The 20,345-nt window shown below is 44.1% G+C and overlaps 2 protein-coding genes across 6 annotated transcripts in view; one reads left to right on the top strand and one right to left on the bottom strand.

Annotated features, from left to right (window-relative positions):
* RECQL5 (RecQ like helicase 5) overlaps positions 1 to 19,933 on the bottom strand; it is an 85,194-nt gene extending 65,261 nt beyond the window's left edge. For 3 of the 4 annotated variants that reach the window (XR_011558077.1, XM_070739915.1, XM_070739916.1), the window contains exons 1-7: positions 17,501 to 17,703; positions 15,616 to 15,737; positions 14,150 to 14,668; positions 10,500 to 10,605; positions 10,275 to 10,386; positions 9,891 to 10,053; positions 6,473 to 6,555 (exon numbers count right to left, since the gene is read on the bottom strand). Coding sequence is in view for 3 of the 4 variants with exons in the window: in XM_070739915.1 (XP_070596016.1) it covers positions 6,473 to 6,555; positions 9,891 to 10,053; positions 10,275 to 10,386; positions 10,500 to 10,605; positions 14,150 to 14,668; positions 15,616 to 15,737; positions 17,501 to 17,621 (1,226 nt within the window). In the remaining variant the exon portion in view is untranslated. Of the gene's footprint in view, positions 1 to 6,472; positions 6,556 to 9,890; positions 10,054 to 10,274; positions 10,387 to 10,499; positions 10,606 to 14,149; positions 14,669 to 15,615; positions 15,738 to 17,500; positions 17,710 to 19,711 lie in introns of those variants that run through there. The other variant, XM_070739914.1, reaches the window with a different exon arrangement.
* SAP30BP (SAP30 binding protein) overlaps positions 19,752 to 20,345 on the top strand; it is a 46,604-nt gene continuing 46,010 nt past the window's right edge. Inside the window, exon 1 of one of the 2 annotated variants that reach the window (XM_070739918.1) lies at positions 19,752 to 20,297. Coding sequence is in view for 1 of the 2 variants with exons in the window: in XM_070739917.1 (XP_070596018.1) it covers positions 20,180 to 20,297 (118 nt within the window). In the remaining variant the exon portion in view is untranslated. The remainder of the gene's footprint in view (positions 20,298 to 20,345) is intronic. The other variant, XM_070739917.1, reaches the window with a different exon arrangement.

Here is a 20,345-nt window from a genome sequence, read left to right as displayed (position 1 = left end):
AGTCCTTGGTGATCTTTGAATTTGGTAGTTTGCTTGCAAATATGTCATTATCTAACTATTTGAGCACTGATTAAGTTACTTATGATATTTGGTAATAAAATATCTGCAAGCAAGCAGCCAAGCTTAAAGAGCACCTAGGACTCCATAGTTCAACTTCAAGCAACATACATTATTTTCTATTGAAATTTGAAGTTGTAGGCTAGATTGGGGGAAAAAAATCCTGGAAAAAACCAATGGCAAGCTCAAACTATTGCCAAATAACTATGCAAATACAATCATATACCAGTAATCACAAAGTAATGAGTTTGTATTCTTATTCTACCATAATATGGATAAGGCTAACAAACTAGTGCTCTGTAATTGAATGCATTTTGTTAAATATTTGATATCACTGATCATGATGTTTCTTTAGCTGATCCAGAGAAAGCTTTTGAACCTCTTTAATTACAGCCCCAGTCTTCAATTACAGCCCCCAAAACTAATTAAGAAAATATCTCTTCTCAGTTGCCATTGGCTGGAGCCTCCACATATGGGTAATGACTTTCATTACTAGGAGACTGAGTCATAAGAATTTTCTGGTCACGCTCCTCTGCTTGGCTGGCTTCTCCAGGTTTTTTTAGGACTCAGTAAGCAAGAGACCTGTTTTATTCAGCTCAGGCTAATTGATGTTTTTTTTCCCCTTGGAGGTTTTTTCTTCTTCCCTCTTCTGCCACCTTTTGGTTCAAGTTTGCACAACAAGTGAAATGAGCAGGAATAGGAGAGAGGCAGTTTCTGTTGCACTTTCACAACCCACAGCTGCTGATGAGTCAGCGGTTTCACTCTGATTGTTTGGAGTGACCACTTCCACCCCCCTTCCATTCACTCGCTATTTTCTGTCTGACCACTTCCACCCCCCTTCCATTCACTCGCTATTTTCTGTCTGGGCAGCTTTTTCCAAAGTTATCACCTCAAGGGGATTTTTCAATGACTGGGGCTGCCTGTGTTCTTTGTGCCTACTGCTGGGCGTGTGCTGATCCTTTTCCGGTTCGCTAGGAGGAGTCACCGCCACCTGAGGACCTCCCTTCCTTACATTTTTTTACATTTGGGGAACAACTCCAGAGTTGTGGGCTTCTCAATTGCCCCATACTTCTTTTTTCATCATCATCATGCCTGTTGTGACTGACTGCCTCGTAGTGGTGGCGCCATTTTGAATCAAGCCAACTCCCAGCTGAGAGTGGCCATTTTGTTTCCCCTTTTTCTTTGCTGTGTGTGGCCTATTTTTGCTCTGGAAGTGGCTTCCCATACTTCGCTTTTCCTTGAATTTTGTTCATTGTTTTTTGCAATTCTCCAGAATTGCCTTTCTTTTTCAATTGCTGGCTGTTCTGACCTTTAATCTAATTTTTTTTGCTTTCCATCTTCTGCAGGGAGGTGATCCCAGTTTTTTGTCCCAGGTGGCTGACCATTCTTCATTTAAGAAGATTAGGGAGGACAAAGGGGTTGGGAAATCCACCCTAAGAGCCTCTAAATCTGCCTCAAAAGGGGAGAGTCTGGCATTATCAGATCAAAATCGTCTGTGGCTGCAGATAAGGATGCAAACAAAAGGCACAAGGCCTTAGATCACCAGCTTGCCAAGGCTGCTGCATTGGCAGGGATTCCAGAAGTTGAGGAACTCTCCCCAGACAAGAGTAGTTCACCCCTTCCAGAACTTTCCCACTACTCTATTGGGGAGTAACATTTATTTTAGACTGCTGGAGACCCGGGGAGCAGGTCACCATGAATTCTGTCCCACCTTATAGGGAGGAACATTTTCTGCCTTTGGCCTTGGTAGCAGATCCAAACCTGGTCACTGCAGCCTCTGGTAGAACTGCAACCCCAGAGGCAACCTTCACTCCAACCTCTGTAGACTCTGATCAAGAGCCCATTGTGTCAAGAGCCCATTGTGTCCCAGTATTTGGATCGCATTTTTTTACAAGCCATTTCTCATAGTTTTGCCACTACTTTTTGGCACCATAGCCATATGCAGTTCCAACCTCCCTGGGTGCATCCACATTCATCTATGAGCCAGTCTTTGAGCAGGGAACGTACTACTCCAACCTATCGCTTTGACTCACAGCGAAGAATCAGTCAGGAAGGAGGGGGAGATAGATGATCAGGAATTCTCTGAGGATGAAGAGCTGATCCCAGACAGGCCAACTTTTACGGGTTTCTTCTGTATTCCTCTATTCAAAACTTTGCTGTACAATGCCACTGCCAACATGGATCAGCCTTCTGCTCCTTCAAAGGTTCCTTCTGACCAGGGCTCCCAGGAAGGTCTGTTTTTAAACCTGTTGTGGAGGAACTGGCCATCTCCTCCCCTCAATTTTTTCTGGATGTTGTTCAGTGCCAAAGGCCTTGTCCCAATTCTCAAACAGCTCCCGCCAATGTAGGTCGCAAACTTTATGGTGCTGCCCAGGCTATGGACTACCTATTGCAACTTCCCCAGGTCGATGTCACTGTGGTGTCCTTGTCCCCTCCCTCTCTTTTGACCTCTGATATAAGTGAAGCTCTCAGGGGAGGGGAGAACGAGGTTGAAATGATGTATCATAAAATTCATCAGGTGGCTGCCTGGGCCATCAGGGCCCCCACAGCCCCATCCTTCTTCAACAAATCCACCCTGATTTGGCTCCATCAGTTGCAGGCTAGGTGCCTTCTGTGGCTACATAACTGGCAGGTTGATCTGCGCTGTAAGTAGCGATTGGCAATGGCTCCATACAAGGGAGGTAGCCTGTTTGGTGAAGTTCTTGAGCCCATCGTGACAAGAACCAAGGACAAACTAAAGGTTTTTACCTACACAGCAGAGGCGTTCGGATCGCAGAACTGCCCATTATGGGCAGAGGCAGTACTATCACCCATATGAATCTGCGTAAAAGGATCCATATTAACATCGCCCGTAGGGGTCTGAACGTTCACAGGACAGATCTGGTTCCCATGACAGGGGCCGACATTCCTTTCTATCCAAGCAGCCCTTTCAAGGAGGCTTCAGCAGGTCCTCCTGCAGGGTAAGTAATCCCCAGCCTGACCTTCCCATTGCGGGGCATCTGCAATATTTTGCAGCTCATTGGAAAGGCACCTCTTCTGACGCATGGGTTCTCACCACTATTCGATTCAGCCTTGAGTTCAATTCCTTCCTTTGTTATCCCATCCCCGAGAACCCCCAAGAGATGTCTGATGGACCTGGAGATCCAACATTTCTTGCTAATCCAGGCCATTGAACCAGTTCGCAGGATCAAAGGGGACTTGGGGTTTTGATCCATTCTCTTTCTTGTGCCCAGGCACTTGGAGCAGTGGAGAGGTATCCTTGATTTTAAAAAATTCAATCTCCATATGATGTATGGACCCTTTAAAATGCAAGTCACTCCAAACCATTTTGGGTTGCACTCATATCAGGGATTTTTTTTGCCATCTGTGGACCTGAAGGAGACTTATCTTCATGTCCCCATCCATCCTGACCACAAGACGTTTTTGAGGTTCCTGTTTGCAGGCCCTCATTTTCAGTACAAGGCCATGCCTTTTGGTCTTTCCTCGGACCTTTATCAAGAATATGGCAATGGTGATGGCCTCTCTCAGGGCTCTCTTCCTGTCAGAGTATTATGTTATCTTGAGGATATCTTAATCCAGTCAGCTTCTCCCCTTCAGGGGACAGGAGACATTCAGACCGTCATCAGGACCCTTCAGGCCCATGGGTTCTTGATGAATCTAGATCTAGAGCCACCTCACCCCCTCCACTCACCTTCTCTACCTCGGAGTGGTTATAGATTTTGAATCCTGCCATGTTCACCTTTCCAAGGACCGGCGAGCTTGGTGCGTCAGGTTCATTCGCTCCACTCTGTGCCCCTGGACACATTGTCTTGCCTGGTAGGCAAGATGCTTTCATATATCAACATAGTTTCGTGGGCTCATCTTCATGCCAGGATGCTACACTGATTCCTCTTGCCACATCAGAGGCAGGCACAGCACAGTTGGTCCGTTTGTCTCCATGGGTTCGCAGGTCCCTGTCCTGGTGAACCTCTGACGCTCTAGCCACTAGATGCGTTTTCAGGGAGAACTTAAGGATAACTATGATGTTCAGTTGGGGTGCTCACCTTTGAATGGTTCAGAGCAGGTGGTCACCAGAAGAGTCAACTGGCTGGAACTAAAGGCCATTCATGTGGCACTGCGACATTTTCAAGAGGCGGTCCAGGGCCAACGATGATAATTCTGACAGACAATGTGGCAGCGAAGGCCCATGTCAACCAGCAAGGGGTTACTCACTTGCACCTCTTGATGAACGAGGTGCTGGCCCTGGGCGGTTGGACAGAGGCCAATATGCTGTCCCTCAACCAAATCACATCTCTGGGAAATTGAACATCCAAACAGACTGGCTGAGCAGAACCACCATTGATCACTCCAAATGGCATCTGCATTGGGAGGTATTCAAGGAGATATGCTGGAGGTTCGACACACTGTTCGCTTGACTGTCCAACGCCCAGCTTCAACAGTTCTTCTCCAGGTTCCCAGAGCTCGAAGCAGAACGGGTAGATGCTCTTTGCAGTCCCTAGCCTCTGGGGCTTCTCTATGCATTCCCCCTCCTCCTCTCCATCAGAAAGTGATCCAGAAGGTGCTGGAGGAATGTGCAGATTCTTCTCATTGCCCTACACTGGCCCAGGCACCCGTGGTTTGTGCACCTGGTCAGTTTCTCGGTGGCCAGGCCGGATTCCCAATAACAGGATCATGCTGTATCAAGGGGCCATGGTACACAGTGGCTACGCAGTGGTTACGCTAGGCCATCTGGCACTTGTGCAGGAGTTCCTGAGGGAGGAACATCTGACCGCTGATGTGATCAAGACCATTCAAGCATCTAGGTGTCCTTCAACAATCCGCACTTGGATGATGTTTTGCATTTGGTGTGCAGACAAGGGTCTTGACCCTGTAGGGACCTCAATTCCGAGAGTTCTTGAATTTTTGCAGGTGGGGCTGGCTAAAAGATTGTCACCCAATACCCTCCATAGACAGGTCAAGGCCTTGTACATGGTTTTGACAGGGGAAGGAGGTCAGCCTCTTAGTCATCATCCTAAGATTAAGAGTTTCTGGAAAGGAGCAGCCAATCTTAGACTTTCCATTGCTCACCACTATCTGTCTTGGGATTTGCCCTTATACTTCAGGTGCTCACCGGTTCCCCATTTGAGCCTCTTCCATCTAACAGTTTGCGTCTGTTGACCCTGAAGGTTTTTCTAATGAAGATTACATCTGCCAGCCGAATATCGGAATTGGCTGCCCTGTCAGTGCATGAGGATGTCTATATTTTTCACATTGACAGGGTGTTCTGCAATTGGAGCCTTCCTTTCCGCCTAAGGTGAACTTCTGATTCCACAAGGCTCAGGAGGTTGTTCTGCCAGACTTCTATTGCCTGGGAACCCATCCCAGGGAATGTCAGTGGCATACATTGGATGTTCGGAGAGCCCTCCGTAAATACATCAAATGCACTGAATCCTTTAGAAGGATGGAAGCCTTGTTTCTGAGTTATCAGCCTTCTTTCATGGGTAGGAAGGTCACCCCATCTTCTATAGGATATTGGCTTAGGGCTTCTATTGCCAGTGCCTACCAGTTAAGTGCTACTCCCCTATCGGGGCATATTATTGCCCACTCTACCAGGAGTGTGGCTATTTCTGCTGCCTGGTCCACTTAGGCATCTATTCTTGACATCTGTAGGAGTTGCAACCTAGTCATCCCCCTCTCCTTTTGTGTGACATTATAAGATAGATGTTTATGCTGAAGCTTCTTTTGCTGGAGGGTGCTACATCAAGTTGCTTCCGCCTTATCCATCACCGACCGAAAGGGGGACTTAACTTGGGCATGTCCTGCATGTGGAGGCTCCAACCAATCGCAATTGAGAAGGAATGTTGTTTCTTACCTGATACGTTCATTCAAGTTGTTTGGCTGGAGCATCCACTCCCACCCGAGTTCTTTGGGTTGGCAGTCCAGTGTCCGGGGTAGCTGTCTTGGTTTTTGGTACTTTTCTTTGCCTGTTATCTTTGCCGCTTAAAAAACTGGGGAAGCCAGCCAAGCAGAGGGGAATGACCAAGAAATTCAGTCTCCTAGCAATGGAAGTCGCTTCCCACATGTGAATGCTCCAGCCCAGCAACTAGAATGAAGGTATCAGGTAAGAACCAACGTTCCTTCTCTATCCACATGTCCTGTCTACCATTATTGCCTGGCATCTCTGTAATACTACATTAAATGCCCTCTAGAAATCCAACAATAGCACACTAGACTCCAGAAAAACCTATATTTTCCTATATTTAGCACATATACATTACTGTCTTACTGCAAAAGTAAGTTCTTCATGGCTCCAACAGCACAATTTATTTAAAATATAGAATTTATTTTTGCACAGGTTGTAATTTCTACACTAATTATTGAATATTAGCATAGAAGAGAAAGCTTCCAACCCATCTGAGTATTCATCCATACTTACACAAGATTTTCAGAGTAGGCGACCATAACCTCAAAATTTTTCATCATAGCTTTATCAGACTCTTTCAGGGAACCTCGTTTCCCCTGAAAAAACATAAAAGTGAATAAACAAAGCTATCTATGTCCTGAAGCACTGAATTCAGAAAATCATTTATCCTTAGTTGCATAATGATGCTATAAACAGATATGCATTTTATTTAAACCTTGTAAAAGTACTGCAGCAATTTGAAACTATACTCTTTATGGGTATACTTCTCCTTCATATAAGAATGCAGCAAATTAGTCTTCATTTTCCCCCTCAATATTATTATAAATTACAATTTCTTACTTATGAATAAGAGGAGCCAGATGTGTGTGGATGTGGCTCTTTACTTTTTTTAAGGCTAAAACCTACCTCCATACTGAAATTGTCTTTCTATGTATTTTCTATGTTTGTTGTGCTAAGGAACGTAACATATGTAAAAAATCTACAGAAAAAAATTTGGACGATACCATCTAGCCATGAAACAGCAATAGCCTTCAAATATGTTTTCGGGAAATGTATAAAAACATGCAGATGGAAACAAAAGAGGTATTTCAGCTGTACTATGTGGGGAATAGAGCCAACAAAAAGAATAGGAAACCACAGGCAGCTTCATTATGCATGTTGCTAGGGAGGACTTAACATTTAGGTTTTTAATTAATTCTAATCTGAATATAAGCACAGAAGAAGCTGCAAATGTTGTTGAGAAATCTGAAAATCACTGTGCACAGTAAGAATGCTAACAAGGAAACAAAGGGAAGACAAAGGTATTAATGCCCCCATAATGGAGGCCTTTTTAGCATATTCTTGCCATATTGGGCAATTATATGATTGACTAATTGAGTGAGAGACAAAATGTTTGTTGCCCTAGATCAAGCAATGAATTTTGCAAATTCAATTAGATGACACAAATTCTAAGCTATGTATATTCAATACACCTTTTGGAAGTCACTGATTCAAAGATTTACAATTTGATAGCTCTTTGGCTTCAGAAGTACAGTGATCCCTCTATTATCGCGAGGGTTCCGTTCCAGGACCCCTTGCGATAATCGATTTTTCGCGAAGTAGCGGTGCGGAAGTAAAAACACCATCTGCGCATGCGCAGATGGTGTTTTTACTTCCGCCGCCGCCCGCCCTTCGCCTGCCCACCCCGTTGCTCGCGCCTGGGGTTTCCCCGCGCGCGCACCGCCCGCCCGCCCACGCCGTTGCTGGGGCCGCTTCCCAGCTGGGAAGCGGAGCTGGGGTGTCCCCAAGCGCGCGTGCGTTGCTGGGGCCGCTTCCCAGCTGGGAAGCGGAGCTGGGGTGTCCCCAAGCGCGCGCGCGTTGCTGGGGCCGCTTCCCAGCTGGGAAGCAGAGCTGGGGTGTCCCCAAGCGCGCACGCACCGCCCGCCCACGCCGTTGCTGGGGCCGCTTCCCAGCTGGGAAGCGGAGCTGGGGTGTCCCCAAGCGCGCGCGCGTTGCTGGGGCCGCTTCCCAGCTGGGAAGCAGAGCTGGGGTGTCCCCAAGCGCGCACGCACCGCCCGCCCACGCCGTTGCTGGGGCCGCTTCCCAGCTGGGAAGCAGAGCTGGGGTGTCCCCAAGCGCGCGCGCACCGCCCGCCTGCCCACACCGTTGCTGGGGCCGCTTCCCAGCTGGGAAGCGGAGCTGGGGTGTCCCCAAGCGCGCGCGCGTTGCTGGGGCCGCTTCCCAGCTGGGAAGCAGAGCTGGGGTGTCCCCAAGCGCGCGCGCACCGCCCGCCTGCCCATGCCGTTGCTGGGGCCGCTTCCCAGCTGGGAAGCGGAGCTGGGGTGTCCCCAAGCGCGCGCGCGCGTTGCTGGGGCCGCTTTCCAGCTGGGAAGCGGAGCTGGGGTTTCCCCAAGCGCGCGCGCACCGCCCGCCTGCCCACGCCGTTGCTGGGGCCGCTTCCCAGCTGGGAAGCGGAGCTGGGGTGTCCCCAAGCGCGCGCGCGTTGCTGGGGCTGCTTCCCAGCTGGGAAGCGGAGCTGGGGTGTCCCCGCGCGTGCCGCCCGCCCGCCCACGCCGTTGCTCGCGCCGCCGCTGGGGTCTTACCGGGGCAAGAGGGGGAAGACCCAGGGAAGCCGCCCAGCAGCTTATCTGCCCGGCGGGAAACTCCACCATCTACGCATGCGTGGCCATAGAAAAAAGGGCACGCATGCGCAGATGGTGGAGTTTACTTCCGGGTTGAAAACTCGCGATATAGCCCTTTCGCGATGCTCGAGGACGCGAAACTCGAGGGATCACTGTATATCTAAAGCAATACAAATTCTGTACAGAGTTGCAAATTCTGGAAGGTTTAGAAAGAGTATTGTGTTTCATTGATAATATGTTGATGTAGGTTCAGGATAATTACTCAAAACCCACCTTTGTCGCCAGGCATGGGATAACTGAGTTACCCCTAGGTTATTATAGTTCTGTGTATGGTATGACTGAGCTGTACGGTTTTAATGTTATGGGTTTTAGATGCTGTTTTAATGTATTGGATTTGTTATATTGTTATCACTGTTGTGAGCCGCTCCGAGTCCTTGGAGAGGGGCGGCATACAAATCCAATTAATAATAATAATAATAATAATAATAATAATAATAATAATAATAAACAGTTACAACAGTGATGGCAAACCTATGGCACGCGGAGCCTCTGGAGCCTGGGGAGGGTGAAAAACAGGCCCAACAGAAGTTGGGAAATGGGCTGTTTCTGGTCTCCAGAGGGCATCTGGGGAAGGGGGAGACGGGGAAGCAATTTTTGCCCTCCCCAGGCATTGAATTATGGGTGTGGGCACTCACACAGGTGTGATAGTGTGTGTGCACACGCTTTCAGCACCCAAGGAAAAACAGGTTCGCCATCACTGTCCTGGATCCTATTCTGTGAAAACAGCTGAAAGACTAATTCATTGAAGAAAAAGATAAAACTTGAAAGAAAGTTGAAAGATCTTATGAAATAAACTGGTGAGCTGATTTTGGGGGGAATAAGGACAATATTGGCATTAAGGGGAGAAACTGAATATAAGCCAGTACAGTGGCTTATATGAGAATTTTGCACCAAAAAAAAAATCCATTATGACTTTCAATATATTACTTATGAATAGAATAGAATATGTATATAAAAAGAGCCAACTGTGTGTTTAAATCTGCAAGTTACTAGTAAAAAGCTGTCTGCATATTAACAAACATGACTGTTAGCTTCACAAAGAAGAAGCAATAATTCTGAAAAGCTCTCCACTGCTATGTCTATATTAAGATGTATCTTCCCAGTTTTATTCAAATACAAAATTAAACTCATTCTTGTGAGCATTGAAAGATGAGCTATATAGTACACAGTAAATGAAGGATTCTTAGTTATGAGCAGGTGATTTGGCAAAGAAAAGAATTCACGGAAAGCATACCACACAGGGCCCCTACCTGAAGTGTAGTAATTTCTTTCCTGATGAGAAAGCAGATTTGTTCTCTGTCAGTATGAGAGTAATAAAGGCGACAGCGTGATGGCTTCCCATCTCTCCCTGCCCTTCCTGATTCTTGGTAATATCCAGCCATCGATTTTGAAATATTCCAGTGTGCAACGAATCTGTGTGATGTAAACCAATAATACTCTTTACATGGGATATATATAAAATTTTTAAAATACATCTATATTAAAAGGCCAACCTAATGGCAGCAATAAAGGGAGGCCAGTTCATGATTCATTACCCACCCACTCTCCATCTTATTAAATGAAAAGAAGCAAAGACATATCCTGAGGTTGAAAGCACAAACGGTTTGGCTATTCGGTGGTCATTCTGCACGCACCTGACATTGGGCTTGTCAACTCCCATTCCAAAACTGATAGTAGCAACAATAACTGGAAATTTTTCCTCCATCCATTCATTTTGAATGGAGGTTCGCTCCACCAGTTTCAGTCCTTAGGAAATAACAAAGGACAATAGTATAATATCAGCAGACTTTGTCTTTATCCATCCATTTATCCTTTTGTGTGTGTGCATTAAATAATTGCTTGGAGTGGAAAGCAATTACCTGCATGATATGCCTTGGCTTTTATTCCCCTATAGCTTAGTTCAGTAGACACTCGCTCACAAGCATCTCTCATCCTGCAATAGATAATTCCACAGCCAGGATACCCCTGCATAGAGGAAAAGAGAATGAAGCTAACATTAGCATCATAAAGGAAATGCAACAACACTTAAGCTACAGATATGACGTGCCAAAAGATAGGTTTTCATATGCTTGGTTTAGGGTTAACACTACACATATCTTATTCAGAAGCCAACATATTCTCGTGAGCCTTTTGATTTTCCTTCATCCATTTAGAAGTAGAACTTCTACAAAAGTCTGAACATTATCTGATACACTGAACAATCAAGCCAAAAGTCTTACCAGTGAACAATGTTTGTGTTCTCTGACTCCAGCCATCCATATAGATCAGAAGTAGAGTACGATGGCCTCTTTATGACTTGTGGACTTCAACTCCCAGCATAGCTGTTCAGGTATTCTGGGAGTTGAAGTCCATAAGACATGAAAAGGCCATAGTTCCCCACCTGATTATAAAAGGTCAATTCCCAGTTCTCCACAGTAATATTCTTTCCTCCCTATTATCTCACATAAGCTATTCTTCCCACTCTCCTTCTTATTTGACTTTAATAAAAAACTTGGCAACCTTCAGTGATGCCAAGTGTGACAGAACAGGTTTCTAGAAATACCTTCTAAATTACAGATCTATTATATAAGTAGTCTTGACTTAACAATCATTCATTCAGGGACCGTTCAAAGTTATAACAACAACAACAAATGGTACTTATCTTTAGTTCTTGGTGACAACCACTGTACACTTTATATATTTTAAATGAACAAACAAAAGTATTGCAAACTAAAGTGATATGTCCTTAAATTGATCTTGCAGTTTGAACTACAGATCTATAAATTTACACATATGTAGAGGAAACTGGAAGTTGCAACTTCAAAATATTTTAGATGTTTATTTCACAAATGTATATGGCTGCCCAGCTTGTAAAACACAACTTTGGATGACTATGAATTTTAATTTAGTATTTATACTATCCACCATAATTACCATATTTTTAGGTGTATAAGACCCACCTTTTTACTTCAAAAAATTGTGTCAAAAACTGGGTATGTCTTATACACCAAACGTTGCATGGGGGGAGGAGTTGGGGGGAGGTCAGCATCGGAGACTGGCAGCTCGGCCCCGGAGATGGGTGGGGCGCCAGACGTTTGGAGCAGAGATGGGCAGGGGCCATCTCTCCCCAGCTGAGGCAGGTTCTCTCGGAGCACTCTTCGCCGACTGCCACATCCTCCCAAAGGCGCCCCCGAAGGCGGGAGATTGGGGTGGGGGCTGATGGAGCCAAGCCCCCTCCACCAGACAATCAGGGCCGCCCTGTCTGCCTCCTCCGCCACCTGGATGCACAGAGCTCCGAGGGGATGCCCGCCCATTTCTCCACAGCTGCCGGACAGTACGAGAAATGCCTGCTGGTGAGGTGGGTGAGGTGGAGCACGGCGCACGTCAGTAGCTGTGGAGAAACGGGCAGGTGTCCCCTCGGAGCTCTGCGCATCCAGCCGGGGTGGCCCTGATCGTCTGGTGGGAATATGCTCAGCTCCATCAACCCACACCCCAATTTCCCACCTTCGGGGGGCAACTTTGGGAGGGTGGGGCGGTCGGCAAGGGCGCTTCGAGCAAAGCTGCTTCAGCCGGGGAGAGGCGGCCCCTGTCCGGCCCCTGCTACAGCCGCTTGCTCAAGCCGCCTTTTTCAACTGGTGGAGAAAGCCTGGGAGCATCCCACAATTGCTGCAGCTTGGAGGAGGCTGCCAACCGCCCAGGTGGCTGTAACTGTTTGTGAGCCGCACCCGTGCCTGCCACTGCTACCCCCATTGGGCGCTGCCTGAACGCCGAGGCCCGCAGGCAAGAAGGCAGAGGTGGCTGTCCTCCTCCACTGCACTAGGGGACCAAAGCCCTGCAGACGGGCTGCTGGTCTTCCTGCTTGTGAGCCTGTCCAGAAGTTCCCCAAAATCACTCCTGGCCCGGGAGAAGTCTGCTGTGGCTGCCCAGCAACAACAACAACAGAGCTGGAAGGGACCTTGGAGGTCTTCTAGTCCAACCCCCTGCTTAGGCAGGAAACCCTACACTACTTCAGATAGATGGTTATCCATCTGTCTTAAAAACTTCCAGTGTTGGAGCATTCACAACTTCTGGAGGCAAGCTGTTCCACTGATTAATTGTTCTAACTGTCAGGAAATTTCTCCTTAGTTCTAAGTTACTTCTTTCCTTGTTTAGTTTCCACCCATTGATTCTTGTTCTAACCTCAGGTGCTTTGGAGAATAGCTTGATTCCTTCTTCTTTGTGGCAACCCCTGAGATATTGGAACACTGCTATCATGTCTCCCCTGGCCCTTCTTTTCATTAAACTAGCCATGCCCGGTTTCTGCAACCGTTCTTCATAAGTTTTAGCCTCTAGTGCCCTAATCATCTTTGTTGCTCTTCTCTACACTCTTTCCAGAGTCTCAACATCCTTTTTGCATACATAGCATCCTTTTCTCTGATGTCTTCTATAAAAATCTGTAGAGTATACTGGATTAATAAATAGTGAGTGGCCCAAGAATGTCTATGACTGATCCTGGATATAACCACAATGCCTCATTGTCTTAAAAAATACCCGTAGCTTTCTTTTTAAAAAATTCAATAGACTATACAACTTGTATCACCTCATGGGTAAATGAATAAAGTAATATTATATTTATTCCATTTCCCATGAGGTGACACAAGTTATGTTTACCTCACAATGAGCTAGAATTCTACAACACATATGTAAATTTATATAATCTTATATTCCTATACAATATTTATATAATCTGCATTTTCATATACACTCCTTTTGCCCCAATCTGACTCTGCTAAATTGAATTGGAGAATTCAAACTCCACTTTCTGCTAAAAAGTTCATACTCCCTAAATGAAATCTGCAGAATTTGGATTATTTCTTCAGAGCCTTTTGGATACATGTAATCCAGAGGTGGGTTCCTCCCAGTTCGGATCGATTCACCCGAACCAGTAGCAACCTGCTGGTGATGTCACAATGTCATGGAACTGGTTCAGTTGGTGTCGGTCCGTGGGTGCCACCATCTTTCTTTTTCATATTTTTCCCCTTTTCTTCTGACCATGCACAGAAGTCAGATTTCCAGCACTGCGCATACATTGCCATCTTGTTTTGGGCTTTTTTCTCCTCCGGCACTGCGCATGCCCACAGCGTGCCCATGCAGCATGGGAGAAAGTGAACCGGCAGCGAGGTAAGTTAGAACCCACCCCTGATGTCACCTATGCACTTATTTATATCCTTCCTTTATTCCTGCATATCTACTGACTTTGCTTGTCAGAAGGCTGCAAAATATGACCTTGGGATACAGCAATGGTCATAAGTATGAACCAGTTGACAAGCCTCTGAATTATGATCGTGGGGATGCTACAAAGATTGTAATTATGAGAAATTCACATTAGTCCAAAAAAAAGGAGGTTTTCAGAACAAGGAGTCTGTTTCATTATTTGCGGAAGCCTAGGTCAGAACACAATCTAAGTTTTGTCTATCATGATAGTTGTAAGTTACCTAAGACCCGCAAGCCACAAACAACCTTTTTTGGGGGAGAGATAGATTTCACTCACCCCTAATTCATTTTGCTGTCCAAGAGACTTCAGACAGAAATCCTTCAAATTTTCATAGGAATCTGCCAAAAGGTCTTTATGCTGCACATCATAATACAGATTGGGCCTGAAGCAAGGTGTCCTGAAAGTGGTGACAGGCTGCTTTAGCTTCAGCAGGCCTGTAATATCTTCCTGAACTTGCTTCGTCGCTGTGGCTGTCAGGGCTATGCATGATACATTGGGCATGCGACAACGCAAGGAGCCAAGATGAAGATAGTCCGGTCGAAAGTCATGGCCCCACTGGGAAACACAGTGAGCTTCATCAATTACCAGATAAGAGATAAGTTTTTGAGATATTAGACGCTCCAATGAGGGCTGAAAAGAAGGAGAAGCTGCCATCTCTGGAGTGATGTACAGCAGCTTTATCTTAGGATGGTCACTTGTCAAATCAGCAAGGATGGCTTTTCTCTCCTGAGCGGACAACTTGGAATTGAAAGAGCTCACTCTGACTTTGAGAGAGAGCAAATGATCCACTTGGTCCTACGGGAAAACAGAAAGGTAACTTTACCAAAAGAATCTGACCAGCAAACTGCTGCAATTTAAAGACATTTATGATCATCTAACTATATTTAGAATTTTCAAACACATTTGTTAGACGTGCAAATTTTAATTTTAGTTCCTTAAGCAGCAGTGGGCTACAAGCTGGAACGCTAAATTGTGCTTGCCGCTGCGGCTCGTAAGTTCTTGTGGGGCCACCACAATTTTGCTTCTGCACCTGTGGAGGTAGCAAAATCGTGCACGGTGCCGCAGGTGCGTCCGTGTTTCGGTGAAGTTTTTTTGCTTCCACGCATGCCGAAACACGGGCACACCTGTGGCTCCATGCACGATTTTGCTACCTCCACAGGTGCGGAAGCAAAATTGCACTGGCCCGGCAAGAACTTATGAGCCGCGGTAGCGAGCGCAATTTAGCGTTCCAGCTCGTAGCCCACCACTGTCCTTAAGAATATTTTTTAAACTACAATGGTTGAAATTACCAGTACTATTCAATTTGTCTCTATTTAATTTTAAAAGATGATTAAAATGACAATGAATTTTTATTTACCTGAAACTTCTCTAAAGTTTTATACAGAAAGATAATTCAGAATAATTACATATATAATCTCACTATGGTAATACCTGAAGTTCAAAGAAAATGCTAATTCCATGTTCCATAAACAAGGAAATTTAAAATCAAATCAGGAACTGCAAACACAGGGAATTAAGGTAGAGTAGCAGCCTTTCTTACACATACAAACAAATATAAAAAGCATGGAAACAAGTCTTTTCAAAACAAGCAACAAGAAATTGGCTAAAATGTATCCATCCATATCACCCAATTGCTGGGAATGTAATCACACATGAGGTACATTCAACCACATTTTTCTATTCTAAGGCATTTTTCTATTTACAGAAATGTGTTTCTTCTTTCAAACAATTGTAGAAGATACCTGAATAAGTGAAATTAATGGTGAAATCACTATCGTGATCCCCTTTGCCAAAACTGCTGGAAGCTGGTAACACAAGGATTTTCCTGCTCCCGTTGGCATACATACAAATACATCCTTTTCCCCTGAAAAAGCAACAATAAAATGTACAAAGATCTTTTTTTCAATTACAAGTATCTCCAGATTCTGTTTTGCAGAAAGGCAAGAACAATTTTTCCCCCAGGATATGCATGTAATACCAACCTTACATATATCCATAAAAGCACAATATATTACCGAGACAATATATTGTAGTAAAACATATTAGAACTAGATACTCTATGAAAATGATCTAAAAGAAATGCTTTATATTGGAGTGAGCTTGACTTTCTGCTATTCAGTGACAGAACCTTTTTCCTCCCAGGCTGAGTCCAGAAAAAAGGTACCACAGGATCAAGTTTAATGAGTGCATTCTAGTATCATGTATCCAGATATTATTTAAATGAGGCTCTAAACTGGCCATCAAAAAGCCACCAAGCCCTGTAGAAATGCCCATTGAAATTGCTGAAACATGTCCATGAATTTCACTGTTACATGGAATGCGTATGAAATTAATCAAATGTAACTGAAACTATGAAATTTGCACTTCTGAATGCCATATAATAAATTATCTTTATAAGAAAAAACTCCTTGTTCAAAAAGCTCTGCCTGCATGAACACTATCAGCTCTCAAGATTTTTGGCACAGCATGCTCTTCTGGTATAGCAACTACAGGGCAAATAGAAGATGGAGAAGAGTGCCATGGTCAGGAGAACAAGTTCTTTGCAGCTCTTCTTTTTCTGGGTGATGGATGTGACTAGATTTCTATTTGCTTTAATTCCAGATAGGCTGGGAGAACTAGAGGTGCTGGATTTCCCAGCCAATAGAACAGGACTAATGTTGATTTAATGTTATGGGTTGTTGAATTAAGGTGAAATGGTTCATTTTTATGGGTCAGGAAAAGTCATGACTTACAACAGTTCATTAAGTGACAATCTGAAGTTATCACAGTACTTTAAAAAGTGATTTATGACTCTTTTTCACACTTGTGAACATTAAAGCATCCCCATGGTCAAGCTATTTATATTTGGATGCTTGACAGATGGTTCATATTTATGAGTGGCAGTGTCCAGGGATCGTGTGACCATCTTTTGTAACCTTCTGACAAAGACAATGGGGAAGCTAGATTCATTTAACAAACCTGTTACTAATTTAACAAACCTCAGTAATTTGTTTAACAAATGTGGCAAGAAACATTGTAAAATGGGGCAAAACTCACTTAGCAAATTTCTCACTTAATATAAATTTTGGGCTCAATTGTGGTCATAGGTTGAAGACCACCTGTGCAGTTTTATTTGATTTCCATACTAGGAATGACAAAATCTGACTCTAGTCCATAGCTCTTCTGTTTGGATGTTTTAGGAAATTTCAGTTAACTGAAAATTTTCAGAATAAATTGTAGTAAATCACATTTCAGTTCATGAAGTTAAGCCAGCATCATTCAAATTGTAATACATTTTCATGATTTCTCAACTAGCATAACCTTTGGAACTGACAGTTCATTTCCTTAGAAAACAGTCTGTTTCATTGAGGTTTATTTCCCAGATAAATTAATTTGGCCAAGTTTAATTACTCATTTTAATAGTGTCTAGGGAAATCTGCAATTGAAATAATGACTCTAAAATATTTTCTGTAATTTCAGCAGTAGAAAAAAAACCTTTTATAATATCCAGAACTTTTTCACTGTGTATTTTTATCTTATTGTTGCAGGGAATAGAATTTAATACTTGCCATGTTTTGGAAAGCTGGGAATCTTTGGATGACATGTTAAAAATATTTTATACTCTCATAAAAAGTACTTGCGATTTACCTTTTACCACAGTCATTGTTGCACTTCCTTGCAATGAAGTCTTGAAAGAGTTAAATCCAAAAACTTTTGTCAGAGTTTGCAGAACTCTATCTTCCAATCTTGAGGAAGAGATGCTACTCATTTTAAAAGCCAATATTAGGAATAATTCAAACTACAGGTAAGGAAAGGGGTCTTCATGCAATTATTTTCTTTTCTTGCAAAACCATCACCTGCATAGGCATAACAGATGTATTTCAATAATGCTATCTTCTTTAAAATGAAATCTAATTTATTTTTATACAACCATCACCGTGTTAGTTATATTCTGACTTAGTAAAATACAATAGAGTTTTTGCTCTTTATTAGCCTATAGAAAAAGCAAAGCTACATAAGTATTTTGAATTGTAATCCAAAGACTACAAGAAGCTAGGCACAAAAAATGTAACCATTTTGTTGCTTTTTTCGGAATGCAGATTGCTCTTATATGTACAGTACTACTTTTTCTATTGCCTTGCAGCTCCTATGTCCCCAACCTTCTTTTCCTTCAAATGGAGCTCAATTCAATGTGATTTTCTGAACAATAGGGAAGCAGCTGTCTTTTCAGGATGTTATTTTCGGGAGTCCTCTGGGAGTAGGGTGGCATATGAATCCAAATAGGTCAGTTGGTTGGTCAGTATATATATATATGACGGTCTTGGCATATTCAGGTTTCTTCCCGTGTAGGATTTGGAAATTTCTGGCGAAGTTTCGACGAGGTCCCACTCGTCATCTTCAGGCTGGTGCTTCTGTCCTTGTTCTAGGGTGAACACAGCAAGACCTGAGCTGCCTTCCTTCTAACGGCGCCAGAAATTTCCAAATCCTACACGGGAAGAAACCCGAATATGCCAAGACCGTCATACCTATATATATATATATAACGGTCTTGGTATATTCAGGTTTCTTCCCATGTAGGATTTTGAAATTTCTGGCGACGTTTCGACGAGGTCTCACTCGTCATCTTCAGGCTGGTGTTTCTGTCCTTGTTCTAAGGCGAACACTGAGAGACCTGAGCTGCCTTCCTTCTATAAATACTGGTGGCTGGGTGTGGTCTGATGGCTCAGCAATTGCCTGTTGTGTAGAAACTTCCTGGTGAGTCAGTGGGGTAACATCTGGGGTCGTTGATGTAGCTGAGGTATGCTGATTAGTTAATGGTTGTAGATTAGGCGTGATATCCTGAGTAGTTGGAACTTGCAGGCTACTTGATTGTTTTACAATGTGTGTTCTGAGTCTGGTTTCTATGGCTGGGATACCTTTGAGGGCTGGTTTCCAGATGTCTGGTAAGTGGGAGGTATCATCCCGCTTGTTCATATTTTGAGGGCTGGTTTCCAAATGTCTGGTAAGTGGGAGGTATCATCCCGCTTGTTCATATTTTGAACAATATGAAATATGAACATGAATACAAAATATGAACAAGCGAGATAATACCTACCGCTTGTTCATATTTTGAACAATATGAAATATGAACATGAATACAAAATATAAACAAAATATAATACAAAATATAAACAAAATATAAACAAACCATTTTACAACAGCACGAAGCTTGGAACTTCAGCCTGATGATGGTGAATGTAATTTCACCGAAACGTCGCATAGACATGCAAAATATTACACAGGGCAAAACCCGAACTCAGAACAATCTACATACATATACCCGTGAAAATTTACGAATATATATATATATATATATATATAGATAGATAGAGAGAGAGAGAGAGAGAGAGAGAGAGAGAGAGAGAGAGAGAGAGAGAGAGAGAGAGAGATGATTGATAGGTAGGTAGGTAAATTCTTCTTCCCAGTTTAGTCTACAGTTTTTAGATCGTTCAAGTAGCGTTTGCCCAAAAGCATTCAGCCAAATTTTAGATTTTTTTTTTTAGGTTAGCTTTCAGAAAATGCTTCACAAAATGCATTTTTAAAAAAATTCGCACGATATCATATTTAACCGTTTAAGGAGGGGTGGGGTGGGCTTGGGAGAACAAATCGCTATTTTAACCGACACCTAACTCAAGAGACCAAGATTTCCTGAATTTCCTTTTTTATTATCCCTTTTCTCCCATTACTTTCTGAGGCAAATCTGCTAGAGAGAAAAAAACTTAGCAGGTTAAAAGAAGCACGATGAAAAAAGTTCAGCCCCTTGTCCAGGGATTACAAAAATCGGCGGGATAAAAAATAATCTCCAACCAACACTCCAACCTTTTCCATCTGAGGGAAGCCGAAACCGAAACTCGAGACCGCGGCGAAGGGTTTTAGTGCATCCATAAACTAGCTGTATCAAACTCCCTTCCTTCCCAGGGCTCCGAAACTACATCCACCTTGCGCCCTAAAGCTCCGCTGCGGCCGCAGCCGTTGCCACAATCCCGGTTAATTCAGACGGCTTTATTTTTCCAACAGCCTGCGAGACTTCGGCATCGCTTCAGCGCGAGTTGATGACGTAAGGAGGCGTTGAAAGGCTGAGACTTTAGGAATAAAAGTGCTCTGTTTTCAACGGCATCCGCCAGTACACGGAGTCCTCCTTGCGAGGGAGAGAGAGATACCTTAAGGGAGAAAAATTAGTCCGCGTCTATCGGAATTCCCGAACAGAAGGAAGATAGTTCCGGCGATCGCTTCGCTGACGCCATTTTCTTGCGCCGGAAGAGAATTTAAAGAGTTTGAAAAAGGAAGATGGCGGCGGCGGCGAAAAAAAGCGTTCTATCGTCCTTGGCAGTTTATGCGGAAGATTCCGAGCCCGAGTCTGGTAGCGAGGCCGGCGAAGTCGGTAGCGATCGAGGAGGAGGGACGGGTGAGGCCTTGGGGCGGCGGCGGTTGGGTTGGGTTTTAATAAGACGCC

This window comes from Erythrolamprus reginae, chromosome 2 (assembly GCF_031021105.1).
Source record: "Erythrolamprus reginae isolate rEryReg1 chromosome 2, rEryReg1.hap1, whole genome shotgun sequence".
In the NCBI taxonomy this organism is placed as follows: domain Eukaryota; kingdom Metazoa; phylum Chordata; class Lepidosauria; order Squamata; family Dipsadidae; genus Erythrolamprus; species Erythrolamprus reginae.
The sequence above is the reverse complement of the archived record's forward strand: the minus strand, read 5'-3'. Positions and strand labels throughout refer to the sequence as shown.